General features: G+C 43.8%; 1 protein-coding gene across 1 annotated transcript in view; it reads right to left on the bottom strand.

The window, feature by feature from the left end:
* The window catches only part of CD226 (CD226 molecule), a 59413-nt gene that overhangs the window by 24147 nt on the left and 12747 nt on the right, over positions 1-22519 (bottom strand). The window contains exon 3 of the mRNA XM_003788458.3: positions 1510-1857. Coding sequence (XP_003788506.3) covers positions 1510-1857 — 348 coding nt within the window. The remainder of the gene's footprint in view (positions 1-1509; positions 1858-22519) is intronic.

The following is a 22519-nucleotide window of genomic DNA, read 5'->3' as shown; positions in this document are numbered from 1 at the left end:
TGCATTAGCTTCTAGCTCCAAGGTAGGCCTCACTCTGGCTCCCTACAGCCATGAAGAGGAACAAAGAAGCTTGATGTGGTGAAGGTGATTCTGCATAAAAGAAAAAAACACTGCCACCCTTGGCATGCGTCCCCTTTGTTACACACAGCTGCTGCAGGAGAGGCTGCTGTGTCTACAAAACCTTTCCTTCCTCATTTCTGATGCAGGAAGAAACACCGTCAACGGGAGCAGAGTGTGAGGAGGTATCATGTGAAGGGGGTGCGGGGCGAGGATGAAAGGAAAAAAGGGGTGCGGGGCAAGGACGGAAGGGAAAAAGGGAAAGGAAGGAAGGAAAGGAGGGAGAAAGAGGAAAAGGGAAAACGAGTGAAATGAAATTCCTACCACTACAAAAAAATAAACTCTTGTCCCTGAAAGCTTGTCCAGAGGCAGAGCTGGGGCTGAGGTTGCTCCTTCACACCCACTGTCACACGGGCGTCTATAAAGACTCTATGTGAGCCTTTCTGTATTTGCACTTCTGTAAGTGGGGGGAAAAATCACTTTATTTTTCACTCTTATACAGCGTGGATCTAGGTCTTGTGGGGCCTGAAGCTCACTTAGTTAGGGCTTCCTTATGGCAAAGGAGACAAATTACTATGACAAAAGGAGTGCAATGCCTTGGGGAGCCTGCCCAGCTGGAGACCCTGGTCAGTTTCCTCAGCGGTCAGGTCAGCCTGTTTCTGTGCCCAGGCTTGAAAATGACAGAGGGGGCTCACGCCTGCAATCCTACCACTCTGGGAGGACAAGGTGGAGGGACGGCTAGAGGCCAGGAGCCCCAGAGCACCCTGAGCAAGAGCAAGGCCCTATGTTGACAAAAACTTAGCCTGGCATGGTGGTGTGCACCTGTTGCCTATAGTCCCAGCTACTCCGGAGGCTGAGGCAGGAGGATGGCTGGAGCCCAGCCATGTGAGGTGGCAGTGAGCTATGATGGGGCCACTGCACTCCACCCAGGGCCACAGAGAGACTATCCCAAAACAAACCAACTAAACAACCCAACTGAGGCAAACAAGGCTTCAATCTGGCAAACTGGTGACCACATCATTAAATGCTCACTGACTCCCACTGAAGTCTGCATGGACGGACACAGGCCCAGATCTGTCTCGCCATCACTCAGGATGCCCAGGGATTCTAACACTGTCACAACCATGAAATGTTAATGGAATTGAAAACAGAGGTGTTAGTTTAAAACACACAGGCTGGGGATACCCGTGTTTTTCATACTTAACTGAATTTTTTTTTAATTTCAAGAATGTGCCAGATGAGATAACAGGGAAGATTTGTATTAGTTGTGATCTGTGAGATACAGAAGTACTAAATACTAAAATTTAATAATGGCCAACTCCTCTAAATTCAACCATTAAAAACAAATTGTTGAATGTGAGTCACATCAGTGGACACAACGTTAACCACAAATGAAAAGCCCAGCAGAGGCCTTTCCACAGTCGTGGATGTCTCCACAGATTACTCACTCACCAGCGGTGACGGTCAATCTCATCACAAAGGTGTCATTCTCTCCTGTGCTGGCCTGGAAACAGCAGCGGTAAAGTCCCGAGTCGGAGGCCATGACGTTGGGCAGGATGATGAAACTCCTCCTGCTTCCCTGCGTGCAGGTGGTCCAGACTTGTCTTCGGTACTTCGAGGTGTAATTTCTGCCTTGGAAGAAATTGCAGCAAGCCAGGCGGTCGATCTGATGGGGCTGGATCTTCTCCCAGGTAACCTGCTGCACGGGCCACTTCATTGGAAGCTGACAGCTGAGTGTGATATTTTTTCCTGGTTCTGAGACTATGTGGCTAATTGATGGCTCAGCTATCTCAAAACTATCTGAAAAGGAGGAGTAAACGATTAGACCCAGTTTGTCAGGTTTTTGGACAGGGAAGTGGAAACCAGAAAAGTCTATCAGAGTGACTGGGAATGCTAGTTAGCACAGTTTCATTGATTGTAAATGATAAATTTATACGATGATTTTGTAAGAGAAAAGAATGTTTTTAAGGCTGGGAGGTAACCAGAAAAGAGGATATGATTGTTCACACATGGTTCCTAAGTGTTACTTGGTGAACCATGTTACGAGAAACGTAACCTAACCCTCTGCTGCTTTTTCTTGGTAGTGATCTTCCTAAGAGCTGAATTACACAATCGACCCTCCTGCAACTATATGGGGCAGGTGACTCAAACACTGGCGTTGAGCAGCAAATTTCCCCATTATAATCACACTGCATCATATTGTAATGTTCATAAAAAGAGATGCCAAATTATTTCCATTGAATATGTACATAAATTCATTTTTGAGATGTACAGGATTGTCTTATAAACAGGTAAAGTAGGGACCAACATGTGGTAGGAAAATCTCCTATCTTTTCTCATCTTCCTGGAGATGTTTCTGGAATTCCTGGCACAAAATACTTAGTAAATTATCCCTAAATATCTCAGTCAGCCGTTCTTGTAGTGTGTTTTGGGAATCCAAGCACACTGTGCCCCTTTCAGGGATCTGCAAGGTCAAACCTATTTTCATAGTAATGTTAAGATACAGTTTGACTTCGTCACATTTTGTCCCAAGTGTACAGGAGATATTTCCAGATGGAAATTTTAGATGGCTAAATTTTAGATGGCTAAAGGAATGTGTGCTTGAAAATTCCTCTGTTTACCAGAATGTTTCTCACGGCACAATTCACAGTTGCAAAGCTGGAGAATCAATCCAAGTGCCCATCAATTCATAAAAAACTTATAAAATGTTGTATATATATATGTATACCAGGGGGTCATACTCAGCCATAAGACATGAATACCTTGCAACGATCTGGGTGGAAGTGGAGACCATTCTCTTAAGTGAAGTGTTGTGAGAATGGGAAAACAAACCCATGTGGGCTCACGATTAATTGGAAGTAATTAGTCAGCACTCAGATGCATGGATGGAAATAAAACTCAACAGCAACCAAACAGGTGGGAGACGGGAGGACGGGTGGGTGCAATCGTCCCTAACAGGCACAGTCTACACTAGCTGGAGGATGGGCATACTTATAACTTTGACTCGAGTAGTATAAAAGCAATCCAAAACATTTAAATTTTAAAAAAAGAAATAAAATGGGTGGTGCCTGTGCCTCAAAGGAGTAGGGTGCCAGCCCCATATGCCAGAGGTGGCGGGTTCAACCCCCAAACCCAGCCCGGCCAAAAACTGCAAACGAAAAAAATAAAATTCCTGGGTTTTACATTTTGCTCGAAGTTAATTTCTAATATGGTAAATATGATAGATACAGCCTATACTCCGTGAGGGTCCTCAATAATCCTAAGACCAAAAAGTTGGGAACCTGATCCAAAGACTAAACTTCAGGAACTATTTCTCAAAATTAAGATAGCCCAAAGGGGTAACACATGGATCTATTTACTGGAGGTTAACACTTTCCTTCATCCGGTATCTTCGCTGCTGCCAACAGAGAACTCTGAAGGAGGCTGGGGCAGTGAGGGTGTCACGAAGCTCAGGGGGCTAAGAAGGGAGCAGAAAGACACAGAACTTCTGTCATTTTATCTACATGACCGTTTTGCTCAGGGGGGACCCAGGAGCCACTGTCTTGACTTACAACAAAATAAAATACAAGTACGAAGGTGGGGTGGGGTAATAGAGAGAAAGATGGAGGGAGAGAGAGACAGAGAAAGAGGGAAATGGAGACAAAAGGCAGGAAGGACAGAGGAGGACAGGAGGAAGGAATGGGAGCTAAAAAAGCAGGTATCCCATTGGACACAAGGGTGAGACTGCACCTAAAACACAAGACGTGCTGTCTGTGTTAGAGTAGAGCACCGTGACAGCTCCTTCTCAACCCCAACCAGCTTCTCATGGCCTCTGTGTGGTCCAGGTGTCAAAATGTTGTAAAGAGAAAACCAGGCCTTCCAGTTTCTCCTCTAGAAAAACTACACACAGCCGCTCGCCAGAGGTAACACCTCACCCACATGACAAGCAGCCAGGAGACGTGTCATCTTGAAGTAATAAGGAAGAACATTCGTAAGAAAAGGATAAAGGGGGAAATAAAAGCTTAAAAGAAGCAAAAGGGAAATTAAGACAAAGAAGAGGAGAGGGGGGTGGGAGAGGGGATGTGGAATGTGGGAGGAGGGAGGGTGTTCGGGGACCTCACCTAATGTGCATGATGCAATGGTACATTTCCAAACAATTAAAAAATGAGTATAATTGTGATGGATGTGTTACTTGGTTCAACGTAAGTATTCCACATTGTATATCAAAGCAGTACCCTGAACCCCATAAATGCATCAATGTACAAAGTTATGATTTAATAAAAAATAATTATAAAAAAAAAAGAAATTAAGACAAAGGAAGATGTGGAAAAGAGAGAAAGAAATGAGAGACAATATAAAGAAAAGGCTAAATCTGATACTTGCACACTGTGTGGAAAAAATGAAGTGACATAAAAGAAACAGGGAAACAGAAAATGTTTCCTGGAGCATTCTGCCCTGGGAGTGAGCGGCCGGCTGGCCTGCGGGGCTGTGGGACTGTGACTCCAGGTGCTCACGCTCAGAGTTCTGCTACCTCCATCTTTCTGGACGCCACTGCTCCACTCTTGTGGGTTCCTTTATCTGCTGACCAAAACCTGCTCTGAGCAAGCACCCCGTGGACCTATGCACTGAGGGGTCCTCTCTGAGGAGAGTCTGCATTTTCACAAAGAACAGGTGCAGGAAGCATTGGAGAAACCTCCACCGAGGAGTGGCCAGGCCCAGGGGCACCGAGGGAGCCAACTTCAGAGGAGCAGATGCAGGGAGCTTGCGTCAGAGGCTCCATATGAGGACCCAGATCCACCTGCCAAGAAACTCAGATGGAAGCTGAAAGAGGAGGGACCCCCAACCCCAGAGTGGGTGGTTTGAAAGCACCCAATGGCCCCAACGAACCCTTCCTGAGCAGAGTAACGGGTTGGTGTCAGATGGAAATGGAGCCCCACACGAGGTCTGCAGGACCTGCCTTCCCTCAGATGTTGCTTGAGGCTGTTGGGAGCCTGGGTCCCTCCTCCATAACCTGACACAAGGCTGCCCCTCACCACCCTAAAAAGAGCCAGCAGGAGACCCTGCCAAACAAAACCCCCCAGCATCCAGACCAACTCAGAATTAGAAAACGGATGTCTATATAATCATTAAATCCAGTCATAATTCCTTGAAATTATTAAGGGACCAAGATGTTGTAGTTAGTTTTGGGAAGAAAAAAGGTTTGATTTCAATTTAATCCTAAAATAGAAACACAAATGATAAAAACTAGTTTATTCTACACTTACATTTAGCTAGCTGTGCATTAATTCTTAGGATAAACAGAGGATGGAAGGCATTGTATGGACAGGATTTGTATTATAGGATACCCTGATGAAATACTCGGGATCTTGTGTCTCACTTTTCTGGCATGATAAGGGATCATTCTTGAAAATTATTTCAGTGTTGCATCACTTTCTCCAAGCACCACTTGGTCCGCGGGTGCCCCAGACATTGCTGGGTACACCTGCTCATCATTCTCCAAGCACCACTTGGTCCACGGGTGCCCCAGACATTGCTGGGTACACCTGCTCGTCATTCTCCAAGCACCACTTGGTCCGCGGGTGCCCCAGACATTGCTGGGTACACCTGCTCATCATTCCACGCACAGCCTTGCACACCAGCACATCCCCCACTGCCACCTGCTGTCCTCTCTGACCAAGAACTCTGCAGAATCTTTTACCAACTTTCCAAACCCTGCATCTTTTTCCTGTCAGCTTATAAGCCCAAACCTCCGTCCTCTGTCCTTAGCACTTAGAACCCTGTTTGGCATAAAGTAGAGACATCAATTACTATTTTTTAAATTAAAAAAAACCAATTTATAATTTCACTTTACAGTCAATATGCAATGTATTTTTATTGATTTTAAGGGTATTTATGTCTATAATAACTCTAAGAACTATATTTAAAATATTTGTAGTGCCTAAATGAACAATCGGTTAACAATCATCAGCGTCTACAAAGTCACAGAAAGAAACTGATGTTCCCATAGGACCACCCTGGAAATTGCAGCCTCCAAAATAATCAGAACTGATGCTGATCAGGCCTCCAAATCTGAGCACCAACTCAGAGAACTACAAAGAGCAGAGAAATGTGGTCAGTGCCGCCAGGGGAAAGCACTCACTGGAATACAATGGACTGAGAGGGACAGTGACACCAAGGAACGGAGGACAGAGAGGGACAGGAGGGAACTGCAGGGTTAAGGAGATGTAAGAGACACATGAGACAGTTATAGCATGTGACACTTGGAAAAGGGCACGTCACAGGGCAACTGGAGAAACATGAAGTAGACGCTGAATGGTTTTAAGGCCTTATTACCGTTTTTCTGGGGCTGAGGGGCTGAGGCTATCACATTTATACTAAAAAATGAACTCCTCATCTTTAGAAATTCGGGCCTAAATATTTACAGATGAGATAATGTATCAGCTGGAATTAGTTTCAAAATAATGAAGAAGAATGAGAGTGAGAAAATACAGAGTAACATTGCCCCGAACTTGACAGGTGGTAAAGTGACATGAGGGTTGCATGGAGACTCTTTCTATACTCTCTGTGTGTATGTCTGAAACTTCCATGTCAAAAGGTTTGAAAAGATTTATTTGTACAAGATTTGAGAAGTGAGAGAGCTGCCCGAAGCGAAGCCCTGCTTTGTGACAGGCACTCCAATGCTTGTAGTGCTGTCATCCAATGGGCACTAACTAATGTGTCGGTTTCACTTACGAAAAAAACAATGCTTGGGTAACCTTCCCGAGCTGTGCTGGCAAACAGCAGAATCAGAAATCAAACAAATTTATTTGGGTTTAAAAGCCCACACATTTTTCATGGCAGCTTACTTCTAAACTCTCCCGTCTACCACCACCTGCAACCTTGGCCCCTAGGCAGACTCCTCCCTCCCCTCCAAATAGGGTTTTTCTCCCAGCCCTGAAAACCAGCTTTGGGTGGACGCTGGGGCACTGTGCAATCCCTGCTTCTCCTTTCCTGTTCATTCAGAATTCGGGAAGGTGGGTCTCACAAGTGCTTCAGCACAAGTAAGGATCTGTGTCCACCACTCAGCTAAGACTACTGATGTCACCAGCGAACCTGACCATGAACTCCGGGTGTCTAGCCCTCCAGGAAGCTCCCTGACACTTGATTTCTGTGCCACGGCACCTTCTGCCTCTCCACTCTCCTTTCCACCTCCCTCCACTGTCTCCAGCAGGGTTTTTCTTCTTCTGTTGATCCTTTTAAAACAGTGGTTCTCAACCTTCCTAATGCCGCCGCGGCCCTTTAATACAGTTCCTGTGGGCCGCGCCCCACAGGTTGAGAACCGCTGTTGTAAAATATGGCCATGCCCCAGGGCTCCAGCACTCTCCACCCTCTCTCAACCCCATCCCTGGGTGCCCACCCACCCACCAGAACGAGAGAATCAACCATCCCTTACATGTGGATGATGTGGAAATCATTATTGCCTGCTCAGTCAGACCTCCCCCCAGGACTCCTGAAGCAAGAAACAAAAACTTACTCTGAGGATGTTTAAAATAGACTAAAAATTAAACAGCCCAGAATCGCCTTCAGCCATCTGCAGGAGCACTGTCATTACAGCAGCTAATTAGAAGTGATGGCAGCCCTAGCTTCACGCATTCCCAACTGTGCCTAGACAATGAATATGCTTAGCTGAGAACCCTTCTAAAAACTCTTAATAGTGACCTACATAAATGGAAAATAAAATGTTGACTGCATGATGACCGAGGAGGGATTCTACAGTAGCCTGAGAAAAAGCTCTCAAAACTAAGCAAGCAAAAGAAACAGACATGCTGATCCTCCAGTAAAGGCAGGCAGCAAAGTGCAGACGGTGGAGAGACGGCCCTCCTGGAGGTCACAGAGCTGGGCCAGGAGGGCCAAGGAGGGGTGCAGGCCAAAAGGCACAGTTTCCCCAGAGGAATTTTGGCCCCCTCAGGGCTCTGCCTGTGAAAAGGATGGTCATGGTGGTCACGGAGCCGAGGAGTCAAGGGGCTTCACACAGAACAGAAACAGGAGCCAGCAGGAGCCTTTAACCTAGAACATGTCGGCGTTTGCGGGAAGGTGTGCCACGGACACTCCTGCCTAGCTCTATAAACTCACAATTGTGAGTTTATTTCAAATGCAGAAAGCAATGAAAGTATGGGGTGGCACTTCTCTAAAACACTGTGACCCTCATGACCACGTCTGGGGACGTCAAGGGCTGAGTTCTGTCCTTCCAAATTCCCATGATAAAGTGCTAGCCTTCAGTGCCTCAGGCGATGATCTGATCTGGAAACAGAGTCATTGCAGATGGGAGCAGTTAAGGTAGGGTGGGCTCCCATCTGATAGGATTTGTGTCCTTATATAAAGGGGAAATTTGAACACTGACATGCCTGTGGGGAGAACTCCCTGTGAAGAGGAAGGCAGAGAGAGGGGTGCAGCTCCCACGAGACAAGGCCTGCCAAAGATCCCAGAAACTGCTGAGCCTAGAGCTGACCCTTCCTCACAGCCCTCAGAGGACCCAGCCTGCCCACTCTGTCCTGTCAGACTCAGCCTCCAGAGCTGCAAGGGAAAGAGAATACAGTTTGTTCTTGAAGCTCCCCCGCCCCCCAGATTTTGTTATAGCCACTGTAGGGTACTAAGGCGGGCCTATGGACCATCAGGACCACATTCTAGACACAGTCTGGACTTGTCAGAACCCACCAGGGGCAGCAAGAATGCCCTGCAAGGGGAACCCACAGTCCTCGAGGCCCCTCCCCACCCACGCCAAGGGCTGTCTTTCATTCAAAGTGCAGATAAAAGGGAAAGGAACCAAAGGAGATAAAAGAAAATAAGCTAAAAGATTGCTTGACTTAAAGGCACAGATAAGGTGGGAGGAATGAGAGCACAGGAAAAAGATAAAAACACCCCCTGACAAGTCATGGTGAAGGCAGGCCGGGCAAGGCCACTTGTTTAAATGAAAAAGGAAAAGGCGGCTGCATCAGGCGGGCATGTCCTGGATGGCAAATCAGAGATACGGACAGAAAATATGTATGAAGGGAAGACTGCCAGGAGGTCCAAGATGTGGTTCTCCTGTCCAAGCGCGGAAGAACCGACGGTTCTCCCTGCAGGCCTGGGCAGATTCAAGTCACCGGAGTCACCACCCGCCCCAGGCCCCACAGCGCAGCCGCAGCCCCCAGACCCCCCACAGCGCAGCCGCAGACTCCAGACCCCACAGCGCAGCCGCAGACTCCAGGCAGCCGCCACGGCAGTTTCACCTGCTCCTGGAGCTTGAGACTGCCGTGTAAAGAGCAATCAGGGAGCCGTGCCCTGTGACTTTTGTTCAGGTTCTAATTATTAAAAAAATAATAACCTTCTCTCTCTCCACCTTGGTATAAGATAAAGATACTTTCTATTGTCAGTGTCACAAAGTGTGCTGAAACACAGAGTCCAACTTTTGAACAATTCTGCAGTTCTCCAAAACAGAAAAATACCTAATGGGATGTAAAAATTTTAAAAACAGGTAGTACATTTCTGAGGTCTTCTAAAAGGAAAAGATGGCAACACAGCCCAAAAGCACTGATTTGCTTTCTACTAAAACGTTACCAATTGGCCTTCCAGGTTAGGGAACGATGTACTCTTTCTGCATGGTAGGTTTTTAACAGAAAAAGATAGCAAGAAATTAATACTGTCTCTACTTACTCTCGCCTAGAGAATAGATTATATTAGTGAACTGTCCCTGAGGACTACAATATAAACGTTTGGTCTCATATCCTTAAACAACATTTTTAGAGCATTAAAAAAAAAAAAAAGCCCTGATGTGATCAAAAGCCACCCAAATAGAATCAACCCCCTACCCTGTCCCACCGGAAGTCCCACCCAAGAAAGGTAAATGGGCCAAGCCCCACCCTTACAACAGACACCCAACCCAGGAAAGGGAATGTCCCAATCCCCACCTTCCTGACTTTTAAACCCGGTTCGCCATTCCCCCACATGTGGATTTCCTCCTGGCCTGGCTGGAGATCCTCCCACCTGCACCTGAAGCCATTTTAGCTGCACCAACCGAGCCACTGTTTTCCTTTTGTCTCGGCTCCATAACCACTCATGAATGGTCCTTACTATGGCCAGCACCAAATGCATAACATATGCTGACGTGTTTAGCCCCTACAGATAAATCACCCAGGCAGTGAAGACCAGAGACATCTTCACCTCGGCAGGGGACGAGGGAGCCACCACAACGGGGCTGCATCAATCCTGAGGGTTGTCTTTTCTGCCCTATATGAGGGCTGGATTTCACAGAGGCGAGTCAGGCTCCAAGGAAGCCCCTCCTCCTAGACGTCTTATTTTCTGATGCCTTAAGTTCTATAATTAGAAATCAATATCTGTACATGTCCTTGTTAAAATGCATATAAAATTTTCAATTCCTGGCAGGCACCAACACATTAGTGTGAAATTGTCCATTACATTGTGTTCCAAGTGGAAGGAAAGGAAAGTTTCCCCTAAGAGAGCGGCCTGGGAGAGACCTGCTGGGGCAAGGACAGAACCAGAGGTCAGGCTGGTCAGAGCCACTGTGGGCTCTCCTCTGGGCAAAGGGCGGAGGGCAGAGACACAGAGTGTGTCCTGTGTGTGGGGTCCCGGGTCAGGTGGGAGACCAACGCAGGAAGACGGGTTGAGAGTAGGAAGCAATGACTTTTATTTTGTTTTTCCTTCCTTCATTCAACATTTATTAATTCATTTGATACTGAACACAAACAGAGGCTTTAGAAACTCTCCCAGGGAGGCCCATGAAGGCCCCAGCAACATCTGCAGAGACCCTGGGATAGAACTGTGAGTCTGCTGTTGCCTGACTCTGGGCAAAGAGTATATATTTTATATGTTCTCACCACAAAAATTATCATTTGAGGCAATGAATATGTTAACTATCTTGATTTGATTATTCCCCATTGAATTCATAACTTATAACATCACTTGGTGTCCCATAAAATTCTACCATTATAAATTATCAATTTACAGTCAAAAAAATAACAGTTAAAAAGTAACTAGCTTTCTTTTAGACCCCATTACTCTCTCTGGGCTGGGTCAGAATTCCCTCTCACAGGACCCAATCACACCAACCCCTCGGCCACTGCCTCCTACAGCTCTTCCTTCTCACACTTGTGTAGGACTATGAGATTACTACACTTGCTGAATATCAACTGCTGTGTTTCCTGTTTGTGGATATGTCTTACTTTTCTCAATCATGCTGAGCTCTGTGGAGTTAAAAATACTTCCTAAAATACTTGTTGCTTGTTATCCCATCATGTTTCAAAAGTTTTCAAAGTAATTGCATGGTGAATTGTACTTATTTTAATTTGAGGAAGAACGCTGTGTGATACCTTGTACATGTTTGATAGCTGAGAAACACTTGCAAATCCATTTATTCCACATGTGAGAGTTAAACACAGTATCACAGAAACCTGCTTGACAGAAGGAAGGGCTGGGAAACCAGGGGCAGCAAAGGGGGCTGCAAACCAGACCCAGTGAAAACAGGAGACTTAGTTACGGGAGGTTCTCCTGGGTTTTTTCAGCTGGACTACTAAAATAGCCATCCAAATCTGTTCTGCTTCTAGCCTCTTTTCCCTCCAATGCAAATTGCATCCCAAACCATAGTGATAAAATGCAAATGAGATCAAGCTATTCTTTAAAAGATTTGCATTCCACATTGTATATCAAATTATCACACTGTACCCCATAAATGTATACAGTTATGATTTAATAAAAATAAGTGAAAAAAGAATAGTGCATATAAAAAGACTTTGTATTAAGAATGCCAAAATCCTAACATAAGGACATCAAAAAATAATGGAAAAGAATCCTCTGCATTGAGGCTAGGGCAAATTTTATTTGATAAGAGAAGATTTAGTACATGGAAGACGTGTTGTGTCTTTTGAGTAGTAAAAATATCTCACCTGGGCAGTTTAACATCTTTCTCCTTTCGTGTGACCCTTTTCAAATGGCAAGAATATGAATTTAATTGACAAAATTTAAAAAAAAGAATTGGATGTTTGCTGTTATTACTATAGGACAAAGCGTACATTCTTTAGCAATTCCTTTATGATTTTACCTCACCTATGTCTCCAGTTTCATCTTCTGCTAGAATCTGTCCTAGTTTTCCCAAGAATAGTGTTATTTACCTCCGCGAACCTGCCTCGGGCATCCCACCCCCTAGAATGCCTTCGCGTACTGCTCCATTCTGGGGAAATTGCTATTTGTCCTGCAAAACCTAGCTGTGGCAACATGTACTTCAGTGAGACATTCTCTCCCTCATCTCAAGAAAGGCCGATTTCTCCCTCCTCCACTTTAGCTCTGTCCCTTCTCCTGTACTGTCTCCTACTCGTCATTGCCCCAGCCCCAAGAAACTATCAACTCCTTAGGGACAGCACAGCTCCGCTGCATCCGATCTTAGCCAAATGCCAGGCACGTTAAGTTGCCCAGTAAATTGTGTGGAGTAAATGGATGAGAAGCCATCTCTGAGGATGACAACATGGTATAAATACAGCAAACGGCACCAGGAACCTAACGTTGGATTCCCAGTCTGGGCCCCACGTGAGCCCAGGTCTTCACTGCCCCATTTGTCAGGTGGAAACAGGGCAGCCGCTCCCCCCACTGGCCCCACATTCCCCGGGCACCACCCAGCACCACAATATTTATGATTTTAATCCCCTCTCTCCTAAGAGCTCCAGGTGTTTTTCAAACCACAGAAAGATCAACAATACTTCTCACAATCCTCTGAGGCAGGAGAGGCTGGAATTATTTAGTTCACACTCCTGCAAAGTTAAAATGAAAAAAATACAACAATATTGAAAATCCAGCGTGAGTGTGACTGTTGACAGGGACAGCTGTAATCATCAGATCTATCCAGGAAAGCCAACAGTCCAGGAAAGAGACAGAGAACTGGCAGCAGGAGGGAGACACGAGTGTCCACGTGGCCTGTTCTGGATTTGAAGGAGGAGGACAGTTAATAACAACGTTACATTTACTCAACATTCAACTGCTGTTCTTTATACAGCAAAGAAAATGACTGCAAATCTATCCTAGGAGACAAGGAGTTTTTAAAGCGTTATATACCAATGTATGTGAAGACTCCAATATTAGTTAGAATAGTGAAAGTTGGAAACAATCTAAATGTGTAAAAACTCAAGGTTAAATGAATTATGAACAATGATGTCAGTATGTAAACATTGGAAATGTTTATGATGTAATGTGCAGAAAAAAATTAGCAGTGATAGCCACGCTTTAATAATCAGAAAATATGTGAGCTACGAGCAAAAGCTGAACAGGATATGGCGAGGCAAAATGGAAGAACGGGATCTTGGGCTTTTCCCGTTTATTTACTTCACAGACTTTAAATTATGTCTCAGTGTTGCTTTGATATCTGGGGGCTTTGGGTCAGTAGTTTGCCAAAGAGGCAGGAGCCCCGTCAGGGTGGGTGAACCTTGGTGACTCCAGCCCAAAGACAAGAGTATAGAAAGAAAAAAATAGTAACTTTACAGTGGGGAAATGTACATGAGCCAAGCAATGAAGCTTAGCATCCTCTGGGGTGTTTGTTTTATGGACATTAGGTGTGATGAGAAGGGCTTCCCCGCCATGGTATTCTTTCTACAATCCCACATTCCCAGTCTAACCATGAGAAAAACTCAGACAAACCCCAGTGGGAGACTTTCTCCAGGATCCTGGGTGAGTCTTCCTCAAGACTCTCAGGGCATTAAAACAAAAGGAGACAGAAACCGTTACAGATTAGAGGAGACAGGGACAAGTGACCACAAATGCCATGCAGTGGCCTGGAGTGGACCCTGGAATAAGAGAGGACAACAATGCAAAAACTGAGGAAATTCACACAAAGTCTCGAGCTCAGTTAATACAGCATCCCAGTCACATTATACCACAACCGTTCCTCTTAATGTTTCCGGAAACAAAGCGAATTGGGGAAAATGCATCACTTCTATTAGAGGCATTTCCAAAATTTGGGAAGCTGTCTCATTGTGATCACATTCTCTTAGCATTGTTTCACAGCCAGGATTTAAAATGTCCAGTATTATAAAACTACCTAAGAATTTGGTCTGTGCATATCACATCAGGGTGGGAGCAATCTCTGGCTCTGCCTTTCTGCCTTTCTATACAGTCTCCATACGATGCATACGAAACAAGTCTGTGACTCTTAGCACATCCAACGAGTTGGACAAGACCTTCTTCAATTAGCTCCAATCAACCACCTCAATGCGAGGAAGAGAACGAGGGACTTAAATAAAGGTCATTAGCACTACCAGAAGGGAAACTCGCAGGGCACACCATACGTCAATTAATCCATTGTGTTCACAAACTAAGGGCAGAATGTTTCTTTTTATATTTCAACTTGAATCTGTGGTCAACAATTTCTTGGGATTGTTCTGCTCATTTCCAGTTTTCTTACTGAAGAGCTACAGAGTTCAGGGTTTGCCCTGGGTCCTACATGTTGCTCTTTTTAAAAAGAATTTCTACTGAAAGAAATTGGAAAAAGAAGAAAGAGCAAAATAGACTAGGCTTTTAGCCATTCTTCTAATTGAGAATGACAACCAAAACCATTTCAGTAGCATTCAACTATCACTCTGTTACTCTCAATAAAATAGAGATGCTTAATATTCCATGGTGTACAAATACCACACTTTATTGATCCATTCATGGGTCGATGGGCACTTGGGCTTCTTCATGACTTAGCAATTAAGAATTGGGCTGCAATAAACATTCTTTATTATAATGTCATTTTTGGTCTTCTGGATATATACCTAGTAGAGGAATTGTAGGATTGAATGGCAGGTCTATTTTTAGATCTTTAAGTGTTCTCCAAACATCTTAAAGAAAGATGGAGACTTTACATCTTACATGTTTACATGGATGGAGCTGGAACATATTCTTAGCAAAGTATCTCAAGAATGGAAGAAAAAGTATCCACTGTACTCAGTCCTACTATGAAACCAATTTATAGCTTTCTTATGAAAGCTATAACCCAACTATAGCCCAAGAAGAAAGGGAAAGAGGAGAGGGAGGGGAGAGGGGGGGTTGGATGGAGGGAGAGTAACTGGTGGGACCACACCTACGGTGCATCTTACAAGGGTACACATGAAATTTACTACTAGGTGTAGAATATAAATGTCTTCACACAATAACTAAGAAAATGCCGTGAAGGCTATGTTAACCAGTTTGATGAAAATATTTCAAATTGTATATAAAACCAGCACATTGTACCCCATGATTGCATTAATGTACACAGCTGTGATTTAATAAAAAAAAAATAGAGATGCTTAAAAAAAAAAATAGAGATGCTCATACTCCAAAGTGACTAACATACAAATAACTATCAATAGAAAACCTCGGACACTTGAGACAATGTTCTGAGTTCAGGGCCAAACCTAACGATTCTCAAAGGAATTACAATTAATAGTACAAGAGGTTCTGACTCCTCTGAAAGGAAGTTGGCACAAGAAAATATTCATGGAATATTTTTGAATTATTTGTATTCTGATTTTCTAAACATCCTACTCCAACTGAAACTGAGGGAAGATTTCACTGTGAAGTATTAGAACTTTACCAGGAGTTGTTCATTTTGGAAGCAGCATCACTGATGATGATACCGTTCAGGGTAAGCGACTCTGATAGTCATAATTCACAGTGATTCTAAATGGGGGTGAACATTTCACAACTTCGCTTTTTATATATTAAAATTCATGATATCTTAATATAAATTACTTTCACGTTGTACCTCCCTTATATTACACTTAGAGTATATATATATTCTTATGAAATTATGCATATGGTTTTATTATCTATGAATATGATTGCAAAATAATTGAAGATTTATAAAGTGTTTACTGTGAAAAAGAACACGGGATCTGATGGTGTTTAAAATCTTTGCTACTTGTTTTATTAGTAGAATAAGGAGAAATATACAGAAATGTATAGACATTTTAGTAAATGGCCAAAAATTTTGGATGATGTATTTTTAATCTAATACAAAATTCAGTGTTAAGATATTTAATCCTTAGGTGTTTTTCATTGTGCTAAGACTGCCTGTTTGCTAGAATTCATCTGAGAGCTACACTAAAATTATACACACTGGAAGCAGAGATGCTATAGAAGAAACAAACAGAACTCTTTTCCAGATTACAGTTAGTTCTCAGATACACCGTTTGAAGCAAGGTTGGAAAGGGCTGAGACAAATACGCCTCCTATGAATGTGTATGCCCTACTGTTGGGTGCCCTTTTATCAACACAGAAACTAATTGAAATGGTTACTTCTGAAATATTTAAACTTGATGTTTGCCATTCTCCAGGGCTCTCTTATCTCACTACAAACTCTTTCTCCAAAGTAGGGACGACAGTACACTCTCCTTCCCCCCACAGCCTACAATTTAATTTCCACCTCCATAATTTTAAATATTTTAAAGTCATCATTTTACACTCTCAATTTTCTTCTAGAATTGCCTTCAGTAATGGCTTCCTAACTCTATTATCCTGGAATCACATTTTTCACATTTATGGGTTTGCCTTTTAAAAGCAAAACAAAACAAATGGCCATAAAACTCGGGGCTCAGAGTTGAATCACAAGACGTGCCAGAGCCGGGGGTAGTGATTACAAATACACCCTAATGTGCTTCGATCAAGGTGAAGCTCGTGGCAGTTACGCTATTTCATCTCAGAGGTATATTGCTGTGGAGTAATAGCTAGAACAAAGCATCCTTTTGTCTGTCAATAGATTCGATTGTATTTAACAGCAAAAGTAATTTACTGACAGACTTAAATTAGAAATCTAAGGGATACATATAAATAAATCACAGATGACCCCCCAGACGGTGATTTGTCATTTATCTGTGATAAGCCACATACAAAACCGACAACCTCACTGTATATTTTGGGAAAAGATTTATTTGGTACATAGTCACTTATGAAATCCTATAAGGACAAAAAGAATTATAAACAAAAGCACTGAAGAACACTCTAGTCCTCAGGAATAATTTAGTATGAATCGACCGTCTCCCCATCCCTCATTTCTCTCTACTGAAATACAGTTTAGACCCTGAAAATGAAATATGTCTTCTTAAAAGAATTAAAAATAAAAGGCAAAAACACTTGTATGAAATAAAATGTTTTCCAGAAAGCTCTGACTCAAAATATTTATCATCTCAAGAGAAAACAGTGATGAACAACTTGGTCCATAAAGTAAAACAAAAAGTATATTTTCTTGATGTTTAGATAATAACTGAACCATAATTTAATAAATATTCTCTGATGAGTCACTGGACTAGAGATCTTAGCTTCATCCTCTGTAGTGAATAAATGGTTCATAAATGCCTTCTAAAAACTATACTTTTTATACATTTTGTACATAAGAGAATACCAGAGAAGGCTTTTATACTCAACACATGCCCAGAAATGAGCACGCCCCTATACTCTCATCCGTGTTGCTAAGGGATATTGAGACAGTAGTACAACCTTCTGCATGTAAATTCTCAGCCTTTGTGATGTGGTCTCCTTTTGACACTCTCTGTCTTGGTAAATGGCATCCGTCCACTCAGACCAGAAACTCAGTCTTCATTTCTTTCTTTGCCCACCCCCTCATTTCACTCGCCCCCCATGCTGTCACTTCCTCCCTACTAGGCTCAAGTCTGCCAGCCTCTCTGCTTTCCCATCTGAGCAGGTGCTCATCGTCCTGTCTTCCCAGGTGAGATTACATGGCCCTGTCATTGTTCTCCCTGGGCACTACATAACACAGCTAGAGCAACTTTGTAAAACAAATCCAGGCCTGTTCATCTGCATCTTAAAATTCCATGCATCTCCAGAGCCTTCGGGATACAATTCAAACTTCACAGCTCCCATTATAAGACCTACTAGGATAGCCATGGTACTCCAGGTTTCTGCTCTGGTCCTCTGCTCACCTTGCTCCCGGCCTGACTCTGGCCCTCTCTTCATCCCATGCTCAGCCTCACCTCAGAGCTCCAGACTAGGCCTCTCCCTCCCTGAGAACCGTCTTCCCCTACAGGTTCCCAGCATCCATTCAGCTTTTCTGGGTCCCTTCTCTTCCTCAGACTTGTGTTTTATGCTCATGTTTTAACCTATATTCAGCTCTGCTATCACGTGTTACACCTAAGACTTGCTCTCATCTACTGGTTGGGGTTTTTTTTTTTTTTAAATAAAGCCAAAAAATTTACATGTTTTTCTACCCGATTTAATCCTGTTAATATCATTAGTTTAGTTTAGTTCTTGGTCTTGTTTAAGTTTGCTTTCCCAAATGGTTACTCTCATCTCCTTTTTGTCTTCCAGAACACCAGAGATGCCCTGAGTCATGTGTATAAATACATCTTTAATTCCTCACACAGCTCACTGGGGAAAAGAAATGTCATCGAAAAGTACCAAAGATTGAGTCTCCAGTCCAATAAGTAAACCATTCACCACCGTGGTTTGAGATAACAGGGGGAATGTTTGGTGAAGAGAAATATGAGTAGTTTGTATTTACTCTGGAGAGGAGGGAACAGCTTTTATAATTTTCGAGAGCCCCTGAACTCAAACCTTGAAATCGAGTCCGATGCACACTGAGCCTGACCATCCAATGGGACAGCAGGAGAAGTCTAGGCCACCAAGTCCAGAGAAGCCCCGGCCCAGGCAGCTCCACCTGCTGCAAAGCTCCTGGTCTTCAAGGAGAGGAAAGTCAATCCACCCTGAACATCCACGGCAAAAAGATAGCGAGGACGGACGGTGAGCAACACCTATCACCACCGGTCAGGAAAGCTCCTTCGAGTGCTGACAAATGAAACATTTGCTTCAGTCACCAATTCAGCTTCAAAATATTTAGTGAGGGCCTCACGTGCAGGAGACTCAAGAGGATAGTAGGGAGAGAGCACAAGGGAGATGCGGTCCCTATCCTCGCAAAGCTTAGAGACCAGAAAGGAAGCAAGGACAGGGAGCAGAGAATGCAGCAGAGATGGCGACGTGAGCAGCATGAGCGAGTCCAGCGGGTCCAGTGGGCAGAGGAGACACGCAGACTTAGAGCAAGTCCAGCGGCTCCCGGCACCTGCAGACACCCTGCTGCGCGCAGGGAATGTTCTGGAAATACAGGTGGGAAGTAGAAGGCCTGGACCACTGGCCAAAAGACCACTGTGTCTTCCTAATGTCGTGGATTGAATGTGCAGGGCAAGAAAGACTTTTTGGACGGAGTGAGCTGGTTTCTCGCGCCTTGTGGACACGGGACGCAAACGGAAGACTCGGGAGGTGAGGGGACGCCTACCCAGAGCCTGCAAAGGAAAGAGGAAGGCGTATTTGAAAAGTAAGGTAGGGTTTGGCAGCCAAACAAAGAAAAGAGTGAAAGGAAAAGAAATGTCAAACAGAAAAAGGGGACAGCTTCAACCAGAAAATGCTCTGACCGGAGAGGCCTCGAGGCCTGTGCAGAGTAGGTGCTGGACACCATCTCTGCCAGTTCCCTGCTCCAGTTCTCCGGCAGAATCCGAACTAGCTGCGTCCTCTGTTTCCAATAAGCTCAGAGGTCGGAAAAATACCGGAGAAACTCAGGCAACTCAGACATCCCAGAAAAATTGTCAGGGAGCTCTTCTCAAACATAGGAGAGAGAGAAAAAAAAAGGCCTTTTATGTAGCTACAAAAAATATTTAAAATATTGTAAAAGAAGGCTTGAACCAGGGAATTTTATCACATAAGATAAACCCTTTCATTTTCACCGTAATACTTAAAGGATCGTCAGAGTGGTAGATTAAATCCTTCAAACAGTGCCTAGACTCAAAAGAAAGTTAACGGTCCTACCTTTTGAAAGAACTGCAGGCAAGAAGATTATCTAAACTTTAAGGATAAAGAAAAGCTGAAGAAACAAAGAGCATTATCTCTGTGTGCAGTGAGTGGCTGGATTATTAAGTCTGACAAAATAAATTGTTCATCACGCCTGATTCATAACTGCTGCGGACCAGATATGTAGTTTACTGAAAAGTGCCAAACACTCAATGGGGATTTTTAAAAATGAAATCTTAAAAAAAAAATCAGCTACTGTAAGAAATATGACCTGTCCTCTTACTTCCCTCCACATCCCTCTCGTTCTTTCCATGTCAAACTGGGAAAGACAAGATTTTCTTAACTATTGTACTTCCCTGGCAGAGATGCTACACATGAACTTAGTTTTCTTTCTTTGTTTTTATTGAATAGTAACTGTGTACATTAATGCACTTCTGGGGTACAGTGTGGGGTTTTCACAAACAATCTGAAACACTTTCATCAAACTGGTTAACATAGCCTTCACGTAATTTTCTTAGTTATTGTGTTAAAACATTCATATTCTACTCATAGAAAGGTTCACTTGTACCCTTGTAAGATGAACCACAGAAGTGAACCCTCGAATCCCCTTCCCTCCACCCATTCCCCCCTCCCTCCCTTCCCCCTCCCCGTATCCTTAGGCTGTTATTAGGTTATAGCTTTCATATAAAAGGTATAAATTAGTTTCATAATAGGGGTGTATACGCTGGATACTGGAAAAAGTACCCAATGAACTTAGTTTTCTATTTCTATTTGTTCTGATAAAAGTAGACTAGGGGTCTCTTTGTTCTTTACATTTATAAACTGCCACTTTATCTCCATAGAAAATATATCCACGACAAGCTCCCTTCGAATGTCCACTCAGATACGAGATAGAAGCAACGGTCCACGCCGTTTATAATATATAACCAACATCTGCCTCCTCCAGGGCCCCCCTTCCTTCATGTTTACGTTATTTAAGAAATCCATCCTTCCTTCCTTCTATCCTTCCTTCCCCCTCCCTCCTTCCCCTCTTTCTTTCTTTCTTTCTTTGTTTTAGAAATAAGATATTCGTTCTGTTGCCCAACTTCTGGGCTTGAGTGATTCTCCTGCCTCAGCCTCTTGAGCAGCTGGGAGGACAGGCGCCATGCCTGGTTACTTTTTTTTCTTTCCTCACTATGTTGCTCAGGCTGGTTTCATACTCTTCAAACTCTTGGCCTCAAGTCGTCCTTCTACCTTGGCTCCCCCCCCAATGCTGGGATTACTGCTCCTGGCCTGTTTGAGAAATCTTGATACTTCTTTTTCTTATTTCCATGAAAAATCTGTCCTTTGTATTTCTCTCTCTGCACAGAATCCTCAGAATCCTTCTTCCAAAGAAAAACAGCTTCAGTTCATTCTTCTTTATGTGACTGGCCCAATTAATAATAATTTATATATAGTTAGTATTTACAATATGGCAGAGGTGTAACAGACACCTCCTGGGGAATGTTTCATTGGATCTCACCCTACATTTAGGTGCCATTGTTATTTTCATTTTAAAGTGATTATAACAAAACTTGTGGCTAGTGAAGGTGAAGTCAGCATTTGAATCCCCAAATTTGATCCACTTTCTTAATACAATAAAAGCAAAGGTACCCAAAATAGCAGGTGTATATCATATAGCAGATCATGTCCCCTAAAGTGGCAAGTACAAACTGTTAATTCTAGAGCCCCTTATATAAAAATGCAATCACACTCATGTAGGGTAACTCAGTCTTGCACCTGTGTCCTTTATTTTCATGAGTGTAACTGGTCACTGCTACCTCAGGTGCTCAGCTTTACATGCTGAAGCAATGGAAATTTATCTTTATGTATTTTTTTAGAGACATAGTCTCACTTTATTGCCCTTGGTAGACTGGTGTAGTGTCACAGCTCACAGCAACCTCCAACTCCTGGGCTTAGGAGATTCTCTTGTCTCAGCCTCCAGAGTAGCTGGGACACAGGTGCCTGCCACCACACCCAGCTATTTTTTGTTTGCAGTTTGGCCGTGGCTGGGTTTGAACCCACCACCCTCGGTATATGGAGCTGGCGTCCTATCCACTGAGCCACAGTCACTGCCCAGCAATGGAAATTTATATTCAGTCATTCCTGGAGAAAGGATTCCTTCTCAAATGTAAATCTGATCACCGCCCTTCCTGCTTGCAAATCCACAGTCTCAGTACTTCTGGCTTTATGGATTCATTCACACACATCTGTCTCTAAGCCTCTCTCTCTCCACCCTCCTCTCTCAGGGTGTCTGACCACTGCCATTCTGAGGCCACTCAAGGCCCTCACATGGCCACTGCCCTTGTCCATGCCCTTGTGCAGGCTGTTCTGTCTGTAAAAAGCCTCGAAACTTACATTCTTCTGAAAGCTTTCTCATGTGTGGTCTTTGCTGAAGCCTTCTCCGACTTTGAGTGTGCCGTTTTTGTCCTATCTCCCCTATGGTCACCCTCAAACAGCTTTAGGGTGGTGGTGAGAGTAGACAAAAATTGACAGGAGAGCAGATTTGAAAAGGAAACATGATAACAAAATAATAAAATACAATATAATGTTGGAGAGGAGGGGTCTCGTTGCAGGAAGATAAAACGAGGGGACTGGGCAGGGGTTAACTCAGCACGGCTGAAGCCTTGCCTGGCAGGAACCCTGTGCCCCTCCAAACTCAGGCAGGGGTTAACTCAGCACGGCTGAAGCC

This window comes from Otolemur garnettii, unplaced genomic scaffold (genome assembly GCF_000181295.1).
Source record: "Otolemur garnettii isolate 467f Iridium unplaced genomic scaffold, OtoGar3 scaffold00027, whole genome shotgun sequence".
In the NCBI taxonomy this organism is placed as follows: Eukaryota; Metazoa; Chordata; class Mammalia; order Primates; family Galagidae; genus Otolemur; species Otolemur garnettii.
Note: the sequence above shows the minus strand (reverse complement) of the source record. Positions and strands in the feature narration are given on the sequence as shown.